This window comes from Anolis sagrei, chromosome 2, assembly GCF_037176765.1.
Source record: "Anolis sagrei isolate rAnoSag1 chromosome 2, rAnoSag1.mat, whole genome shotgun sequence".
NCBI lineage: Eukaryota > Metazoa > Chordata > Lepidosauria > Squamata > Dactyloidae > Anolis > Anolis sagrei.
In genome coordinates, this window is record NC_090022.1 from 23,229,605 (window position 1) to 23,240,187 (window position 10,583).

Consider the following 10,583-nt stretch of genomic DNA (forward strand, 5'->3'; position numbering starts at 1 on the left):
GAGATAAAGCAGGATAGAAATGATGATGATGATGATGATGATGATGATGATGATGATGATGATAATGATAATAATAATAATAATAATTGTGGCTGAAAATCTTGAGCGTACAAGGGTACATAAAAACATTGGACATTTACAAAGACACCAAGAAGTGTCTGTGCCTTTAAATCTTTGAAGCAATGAGCAGAAAAGACAGGTGCTCAGTTTTCAAGGCAGTGCTGTTGCCCTGAGTTTCCTCCCATTCATCTTGAAACCTCAAGTAAAAGTTTTAGGCCCTGAGATATGGTGCATCTCTAGCAGATCCACATTTTGCCCACTCCTGTTTTAAATGGTCTGAAAAGTATACATTTCCAGGTGCAACCTGCCAGCCATAGATGGCAAACAAGCCCTATGAGGGGCGGCTTAAAGAGAAGACTGAGGAGACATGATAGCCATGTATATGTGAGGGGAAGTCATAGGGAGGAGGAGTAAGCTTGTTTTCTGCTGCCCTGGAGACTAGGACTTCAAACTACAAGAAAGGAGATTCCACCTGAACATTAGGAAGAACTTCCTGACTGTGAGAGCTGTTCAGCAGTGGAACTCTCTACCCCGAAGTGTGGTGGAGCCTCCTTCTATGGAGGCTTTTAAACAGAGGCTGGATGGCCCTCTGTTGGGGGTGCTTTGAATGCAATTGTCCTGCTTCTTGGCAGGGGGTTAGACAGGATGGCCCAGGTTTCTTCCAACTCTATGATTCTATAACTGTTTGCTTCTGGTTTCCTGATATCCCTACAGTAATGCGTCATTAGCCCCTAAAAATAGAATCATTGCTTAATCAGTGTAAATATTTAAACATCATGTGCATATGTCAAGTTTCGTAAAAATAATAACAAAATGAGGCGTAACATAGTAATGCATGGGATCATTGCTGAGTGAATGACATCCGTTCTTTCATCCAGAGGTATTGGACAGGCTGAAGTTTCTGGCTGGCAAACAATGATGTCAACATATAATTAATGAATGGAAGTCCTTTTCTATTGCTTCCTTGGTTCCTTGGAAGCACTAAATATTTCTGTACTGATGCACATTAGTTACATTCTTCCTTGTCATGTCAGGCATCTATGCTTCTCCTCTTTGTTATGTCACTTGGGTGATGATGGTGATATTTATTTATAGACTTAAAGAAACTAGTGAGGTTTTTATTTATGGTTTTTCACTTTTGCAGGGGTTTTGTACTGCTAAATGTAGTGAATGTGGAGGGCTGGCCATATATTGTGTTTTTTGACAGAAGTTGTCTGACGTAGTGCACTTACCCTGAGATCACCAAAATGCAGTGGGAGTGACAGTACCTGCAAATCCTGCCAGCCACCTCTCACCAGCTGGAAAACACACCTGAAAACACACCTGTGCCACACACGTGAAATCCTGCTCCACAGCAGATGTGGGAATGGGTAGGTGACAGAATCTGAGAGTAAACATGCTATTTCCGGTATTTAGGGGCTCTCAAAGTCTATTTCTGATGTCAGAAGTGAACTTTCAACCCCAGCTGTTGTGTCACGCAGAAGGATTCCTGCTCAGAACAGCAGACAACCAAAGGAGGGGAGAAGGCCAGTGTTTGGTAGCAGAGAAGATGGGTTATCATCTGAGTTGGGGGAGCCCCTGGTGGCGCAGTGGGTTAAACCCCTGTGCCAGCAGGACTGAAGACTGACAGGTCGCAGGTTCGAATCTGGGGAGAGGCGGATGAGCTCCCTCTATTAGCTCCAGCTCCTCATGCGGGGACATGAGAGAAGCCTCCCACAAGGATGATAAAAACATCAAATCATCCAGGCGTCCCCTGGCAACGTCCTTGCAGACAGCCAATTCTCTCACACCAGAAGCGACTTGCTCCAGACACGACAAAAAAAAAAAAAAAAATCTGAGCTGGGAATCCAGCTCTCCAGATTCTATTCCAGTGGTTCTCAACCTGTGGGTCCCCAGATGTTTTGGCCTTCAACTCCCAGAAATCCTAACAGTAATGGTAAACTGGCTGGGATTTGTGGGAGTTGTAGCAGATGGACACAAGTGTGACCACTACTCAACAATCAAGTGCTCAGTCTTTCATTCCTGAGGATGGGACTCCTTTCCAACCACTTTCATCCCATGCCCTTGTTCCTTAGCTACAGCTTGCAGTATCCCTTTCCCTTCTTGTTGTTTACAGTTGGCCATGTTTTTATGACAGTTGACACTATAGGTTATTGGGAGCGGTTGTTGTTTTATATACTTTTATATATTGTTGTTTTATATACTACTGGTTTATCTTGTATTGTATTGTGTGTTTATTTTATTTTATGTGTTATTTTAGGCACTTTGCGCCATGTGTAAGGTACCTCAAGTCCCTTCGGGAAGAAAAATCAGGGTACAATAATAATAATAATAATAATAATTATTATTATTATTATTATTCCATCTAAGAACTACACCGCATGAGACAAGCAAACCAACTTCACATGACACCATGTCCATCCCGCTGCTGGTTTGTTTTTTCTCTGTGATTCTTCCATCCTTCTCTATTAATTAATAAAATAATTAATTAGCTCCCAGTTCTGCAATGGGGCCTTTCTACTTCTGTGTCAACAGTAAAGTGATGCCCTCCTCTTGTCACATCCCACGCTGACTGTTTTTCTCCTTTTATTTTATACTAGCTTGGGTACCCAGCATTGCCCAGGTTATTTCAAAAAGTAAATGTTTTAATTGTACAAAATGGATAGGTTGTGGGTGAACTACAACTCACAGCATGGTAGGTTAACCCTGAGAAACTCTATCAGTACTTAAAGTTTGTTATGTTGGGCAAGTTTGCTATAGATGAATCATCAGTGGAGTTCAGTGTGCTCTCTGGCTGTAGGGTAAACTACAACTCCCACTATGGAGAGTCCATCCCCTCAAACCCCTTCAGTAGATTGATTTAGTCATGGGGGTTCTGTGTGCCAAGTTTGGTCCAGGTCCATCATTGGTGGAGATCACAGTTTCTCTGGTTGTGAGTGAACTACAACTCCCAGAAAGGAAGTTAAGTTCAGCTCAAACCCCTCTAAGTAATCAAATTTTGGCATATCAGGTATTATGCCAAGTTTGGTTCATCATCGGTGAAGGTCACAGTTTCTCTGGTTGTGAGTGAACTACAACTCCCAGAAAGGAAGGTCAGATCTGCCCAAACCCCTCCAAGTAATCAAATTTTGGCATATCAGGTATGTGTGCAAAGTTTGGTCCAGATCCATCGGTGTTTGGGTTCACAGTGCTCTCTGGATGTAGGTGAACTACAACTTCCCCAAATCAAGGTGAATTTCTCCCAAAGACCTCCAATATTTCTTTGTTGGTCATGGGGATTCTGTGTGCCAAGTTTTGTCCAATTTCACATTTGGTGGAGTTCGGAGTGCTCATTGATTGCAGGTGGACTATCAATCTCAGTACCTACAACTCCAAAAAATCCAGGCCAATACCCCTCGAAACTCACCAGTATTCAAATTTGGGCATAGTCGGTATGCAGGCCAAGTTTGGTCCAGATCCATCATTGTTTGGGCTCATAGTGTGCTCTGGATGTAGGCGAACTGTAACTCTTATAAATCCCTCCAGTATTTTTTGTTCCCATGATGTCATGTGAAGCCTGTGTGCCATATTAGTTCCAGGTCCATCATTGGTGGAGTTCAGAGTACTCTTAGATTGCAGGTGAACTTATACATGCCAGTCCCTATAACTCCTATAAACCATGGTGAATTCGCCCCAAACCTCTCTAGTATGTTGAGTTGCTGATCAATTCCTCTGTTTGTTGTGTGCCACAGAAAAGAACAGGAAAGGTTTAAGGGAGAGGCAATGGGTGGGGTCATGCAAATACCACACCAATGGAGAAAGTAAGAAACACTGGGATGTCTCTGGTAGAGGAAACACATAAAATCTCAGATGAAATTATCCCCGTATGAAAGCTTTCACTTAGGTGGTGGGCAGTATGGTGTTTGTGGAGGACATTGGCAGAGTTCTTGGACATGTTCATGGTGCTCACTATAACTTGCGATGTCATTGGAGGGAGGGCCATTAGTGTCTCCTGAGTAGTGGGAGCTATAGCTGTTTGTAGAGGCTGGAGACTGTCTGTGAAAGTGGACACCCCAGCCACATACACACATACAGATTTTCACTTTTACACACATACAGATTTCGACTTTTATTATGTGTATAGATACATTTTATATTTATATTTGCCCTTGCTTGATTTCTAAATGGTGGAATTATACAATTACGATAAAACTAAAAAATTAAGAAATAGCAGTAGTGCCAGAAGACAGGGTTACAAGGGCATGTGGAAATGAGAAATCAGTGCAATTGCCCTAAGGAAGAAGAGGTGTGATATCAAAGGTGCTCAACATGGCACGTTTCCGCTGTCAATCATGTGATTGCAATGGGATAGTGGGATGATGTAATAAAGTCTTTAAACAGAGGTATGTATCTTCCAGGGGTCAGAGGCTGCTAAACCCCATAAGACCCTCACTCACCCTATTAAAAAAGCCCCTCAACATTTCCCAACTAAAACCACACAATAATCAAGGAAACAAGATTGGCCTTTTCTGACCAAAAAAGTAGGAGGATATATTTTATGTGCAGGGAAGTCCTTTAAAAAACAACAACAACCAATAATTTTGCAGCAAGGGGGGTGGGGGAACTATCCTGTGCCTTAAAATGGCTCCAAATTGCCATATCAACACTAGAAGCATTAATTAGTTAGACTATGTAATACAATGTTTGTTCCTGGGTAATATATGTTATTTTCTAATTGGTTCTATCGTAAAAACATGGAACAAGGTTATTAAACTGCAAAAAAAAAAAAACCCAACAAAAAACAAACAAAAATGGATCCCCCCAAGCAGCAACCAGCCAGGCTTTGAAGCTCCAAGGTCATTAAATGCAAATCAAGGTGGCCAATTGCAACATTTGCACTTGCCTCCAACAGTCAAGACATTCCACAGATATATAAACCTCACTTGCCTAGTTTCTAACAGACCTCACAACCTCTGAGAATACCTGCTGTAGATGTAGATGAAATGTCAGGATAGAATGCTTCTGGAACATAGCCAAACAGCCTGGAAAACTCACAGCAACCCAATGATTCTGGCCATGAAAGCCTTCGACAATGCATTGCAAAATCGTTGTTTTTATGGGACATCCTGCAGCACCTTATTCTATGGTTTTTCGATCAATATCTCATCAAGTTTCAACCAATTCAACATTGTGGCAGGCACAAAAAGGAAGTTTGTTACATAGTGTTGCAGTCCACTGGCCAAAAAACCCATTGAAGCTGCGGTGTGTGGCTCATATGAAGTCCCCAGGGCTCATTTTCCCTATCGTCGATCGAGAAAATGATAGGGATTTAAATCCGACATGGACTGACAACAGTGCCTTCTGCATCACTTGGGAAGATTCTCTTGGGTACCTTCACACATTTTGCCCTCAGTGCCATTTCACAGCGTTGCCATCTTCCGAAGAGCCCTGCTGCTTTGCCAGGGGGAATGCAGGCCATATGGTCTCCTTCATTATTGATGCCCCAAATCCCCTGCTTTTGTGGAGAGCTACAGTCCATCTGCCACAAGTAAGCTTGTGTTGACTCACTGATTATCTGTTCTCTCTCTACCCGGGTAAACATATGATCTAAGGCCATTCAACCTGTCCGCATATGATACTAAATGAGAGACTCCCCCCTGGGCACACAGAAAACTGGGTGACTTGGAAGGTGCTGAACAGACTGCACTCTGGCACCACGAGATGCAGAGCCAACCTTAAGAAATGGGGCTACAAAGTGGAATCCACGACATGCGAGTGTGGAAAAGAGCAAACTACAGACAACCTGCTGCAATGCAACCTGAGCCCTGCTTCATGCGCAATGGAGGACCTTCTTATAGTAACATCAGAGGCACTCCAAGTGGCCAGCTACTGGTCAAAGGACATCTAATCAACTACCAAGCTTGCAAACTTTGTGTTTTGTTTGTTTGTTAAAAATGCAATACAACTGTTTGGTTTGCTCCTGACACAATAAATAAACAAGCATCATTTATGGAATCCATTCATTCCCACAGGTCTGGCAATCATTAGATTTGCAAAACACCTCTGGACAGGCTCAACAAGCTCAGGAAATTAGCTGTAATCAGAGGGATCCAAATCCCCACCCAGTCCTCGTCCTACTACACATCTGTCATGCCTCCTCTGCACTTTCCCCCTTCTTTACTGGATGCACGTTCCTTTGTAGCTACTTCTGCCCTTTCTCTCTCTCACACCTCAAAGCAAAAACCCGAAAAATGTGAACAGACTTATAGAATAGGAAAAGACCTCAAGGACCATCTTGTTCAACCCCAGTTCTTTCTCCCAACTTGGGCATTCCACAGATATACTGTATATTGCCTAATTTCCAATAGAACTCACAACCTCAGAGGATGCCTGTCATAGATGTGGGAGAAACATCAGGAGAGAATGCTTCTGGAACATGGCCATACACTCAGAAAACAAGGAATTCCAAACAAGAAACAAACAGTGCCAGCTAACACCTCCCAAGAAAGGATGTCTCCAGGCAAGAAGCCATCAGACTTTGAAGCTGCAAAGCCATTCAATACTTATCAAGGTGGCCAATTGCAACATTCACACTTGTTTCATACAGACAAGAGTTTTTTCTCCCACCCTGGGCATTCCAAAGATATATATACTCCACTTGCCTAGTTTCCAACAAACCTCACAACTTCTGAGGATGCCTGTTATAGATGTTGGCGAAATGTCAGGAGACAATGCTTCTGGAACATGGCCACACACTTAGAAAACAGGGGAATTGCAAACAAGAAACAAACAGTGCCAGCTAACACCTCCCAACAAAGGATGCCTCCAGGCAAGAAGCACTCAAACTTTGAAGCTGTAAAACCATTCAATGCTTATTACGGTGGCCAATTGCAACATTCACACTTGTCTCATACAGACAAGCGTTCTTTCTCCAACCTTGGACATTCCACAGATATATAAACCTCACTTGCCTAGTTTCCAACAGACTTCACAACTTCTGAGGATGCCTGTCATAGATGTTGGTGAAAAGTCAGGAGAAAATGCTTCTGGAACATGGCCATACAGCTCAGAAAACTTACAGCAACCTAGTGGTTCTGGCCATGAAAACTTTTGACAACACAACCCCATTTTGCCTTGCAGGAAAGCACAATCAAATAATTCTTGACAGATGGACATCCAGCCTCTGCTTGAAAACCTCCAGAGACTCCATCATATTCCAAGGCAGCTTTACCATCAGGAAATTCTTCCTAATGTTTAAGTGGAATTTCTCTTCCTACTGTTTGAGTCCTGTACAGTAAAACACTCGAGTCTATTTCATTCCTTGGTAGCTATTCTGAAATGTATTAGCAATACAGAAAATTATGTAAAACAGTGCGTGGCTGCAACAATATAATGGTTCATTTCACTGTGCAATATTGTAAATGTTCACCTGAAATATTGGAATGGGTTTGATAGACTGGAGAGCAATTTTCCCAGTGCAACAAGGCATTTATTTAAGCAGTGCATCTTCATTATCATTGCACCTTGTCCTCCGCACCAAGTCACATTTCCAGATAAACCTGGAGTTTTGGTGGGTGCTTTCTTTGATTTGAATTCCATACCGTGCTGTCAGCACATACAATGGTATGCATATCTACATACATGATGTATACTTGCATGATTAGTTGGAAGATTGTTCTGGCCAGGAAGATGCCAGTGAGGATGCTTTCTGAATGAATCCACTTTAAATCCGGTTGCTGCCTCCTGGGGTTTGTAGTTTACGGAGGAGCCTTTAACAGCTTCACTAAACTACAAACCCCAGAATCCTGCAGGATTCAGAAACTGGATTTAAAGTGGATTCATTCTCTAGTGTGATGAAGTAGTATGAATGCATTTACACTTTTTAATTAATGCAGTTTGACACTGCAATGGCTCAATGCTATGGAAGCCTGGGAGTCGTAGTTTGGTGTGGCACTTACACTTTTTGGCAGAGAAAACTGCAACTTCCATAATCATGGAATCATAGAATTGGAAGAGATCTCATGGGTCATGCAGTCCAACCCCTCCCAAGAAGCAGGAAAAATCGTAACTCCATAGCACTGAACCACGACAGTTCAAGTGGTATCCAAGTGCATTAATTCTACAGTGTAGATGCAAGCTAAAAGAGCCACATCTTTCTAAATCCATAGTTTGGCATCAAAACAATTTAAATTCATTCTTTAATCATGCTGGATTTTGCAGCGTGATTTCATTATAATATTCTAACATTCTGCAATATTTTTCATATCACATACATTTGAGTGTAGAATCATAAAATCAGAGAGTTGAAGGAGACTTTGTGGACCATCCAGTCCAACCCCCTGCCAAGAAACAGGAAAATTGCAAATTTGCAATTGAAAATTCAAAGCACCCCCGACAGATGGCCATCCAGCCTCAGTTTAAAAGCCACCAAAGAAGGAGCCTGCACCACACTCCTGGGCAGAGAGTTCCACTGCTGAACAGCTCTCACAGTTAGGAAGTTCTTTCTAATGGTCAGATGGATTCTCCTTTCCTATAGTTTGTTCCACATCCTAATCTCACTTTAGCTGAAAACCTTCCTGTTTGCCACACAGTTGATCACCTCTTCTCAAAAAGGTGCTGTAGGCTAGATTTCAGCGGAAGGAACAGACAAAAAACCCCTCTGAGTATTTCTTAATTAAAAAAAGATATGTTGACAGGTGAATTGAATGTACAGGCATGGAGGCGTGCTCATGCACGCATGCACGCACACACAAATATACACATACATCTTAACATACACAGATTAAAAAAATATTCCCTAGAAATATGCTAAAGGCATAATATTTTGTCTGATTTTGGGAGCTAAGCAGGGTCAGCCCCGGTTAGTGCATGGATGGGAAAACATCAGTGAACATCTTGTGAAATAATCTCTTTTTTTCCTTTTGGCAAGAATGTGCAAAATCTGGCAGGCATCTGGGAGAACAACAATGCAAACTAGAAAACAAAAAGGGAGGATGTTGCAACTCCAATCTGCGTTTGCAATCAAGTCAGATTCATTACCAATGCAAAGCGACTGCTTACACCAGACTCCTATATAATAAAAACATCAGCAAGCTCTGCATAAACACAGATATAAATTGTGCTTGAAATTTTCTCATGTGCATGCAAAAGAAGCCAAAGCACGAGTTTGTAACACGTTATTGTTAATTACTATCCAGTCAGCTTTGATGTAAACCAACCCTCCAAATTAGTATGGGGTATAGTATTAATTAGGCCTATTTTTAATAGAAACCCTCAAGCAACCAGAAACTACATTTATCCAGCATCTACCAATCCCCATGGGTTCTTGTTAATTGAGAGTCCACTGTACATTGAAAGAGCTGCTACTAGTGTAAGGTAAAGGTAAAGGTTTTCCCCTGACATTAAGTCTAGTCATGTCTGACTTTGAGGGTTGGTGCTCATCTCCATTTCTAAGCCAAAGAGTCGGCGTTATCCATAGACACCTCCAAGGTCATGTAGCCAGCATGAGTGCATGGAGCTGTTGTTAGTGATCAGGCTCAAATATCCTGGGATTGTTTGTGGTTATTCAACGTGGGAGGCAGTCTGTACATGTTTAACGATACCGTCTTTATTATTACTTAACCTGAACATGATGAGTCTGGTTGATCAGAGCACTTGAGTCCCACATCACTCCCTCTTTTAAAGGCAAATCACGTGTTACAGTTGATAGATCAATAACTAACTTTGCCTTTCTTTCAAATTGCCCCTTAAGCGGTTACCTTTTCCTTCTGGAGGCTGGCAGCCGGGGTCCACCATCCACGTCGCCTCCTGAGCTTGGGTGCAAGGGGCACCTCTGCTGTCTTGGCATTGAGGTGCTGCGTGATCTTGACCTCCACGGCCAGCTTGACGTTGGTCCGGAGGTTCTTCCTCTCGAAAACCTTCTTGCACTGAGGACAAGATATCACTCTCCCAGACGCAGTGGCTTCATCCCAATAGCGAGTGATACAGGCTCTGCAGTAGCTGTGGTCACAGTCCAGGATAACTGGGTCTTTGAAGTGTCCTCGGCAGGCTGGGCAAGTGGCCGCCCGCTGCAGCTCAGCCACCAACCCTTTGCCTTCCATGGTCTGTGTATGCGCCAGATGCTGCATGCTCTGCTTTGACAGCCAGCTAAACCTAGTCACTTCTTTTCTTATAGGAGGGAGGTGCAAGGGAGGAGCATCCTTGCAACCACAGGTAAACAAGACTTGCATAACCAGCCAGTTTTTCCACTCTGGAGGACTTGGCTTCTCGTACCAAAATATGGCAGGAACTGCCTCTGGGTGGTCGATGGGTTTTGTTCTGGTTTGCTTTTTGGAAAGTTTGTGTGTAGCCTGATAACTTACAGCTGTGAAGGAGGAGGATGTTAGAGGGCAGGGCAGCAGATGTTGGGGCTTTCCCCCCATATTGGGGCAGGAATCAGGATTTCCAGTATCATTCCCCTTCTTGAGATTTGTAGAGTTGCTGCACACTGAAAATGTGTCCAAGGAAGGAGCAAGGAATGAGTTGTGGGATTCTGTCCCACACCA

At 42.9% G+C, this 10,583-nt stretch overlaps 1 protein-coding gene across 2 annotated transcripts in view; it reads right to left on the reverse strand.

Annotated features, from left to right (window-relative positions):
* RNF39 (ring finger protein 39) overlaps window positions 1-10,195 on the reverse strand; it is a 28,500-nt gene extending 18,305 nt beyond the window's left edge. For both annotated transcript variants that reach the window (XM_067463352.1, XM_060759343.2), the window contains exon 1: window positions 9,798-10,195. In XM_067463352.1, coding sequence (XP_067319453.1) covers window positions 9,798-10,166 — 369 coding nt within the window. In that variant the 5' untranslated portion in view covers window positions 10,167-10,195. The remainder of the gene's footprint in view (window positions 1-9,797) is intronic.
* Between the last annotated feature and the right edge of the window lie 388 nt (window positions 10,196-10,583).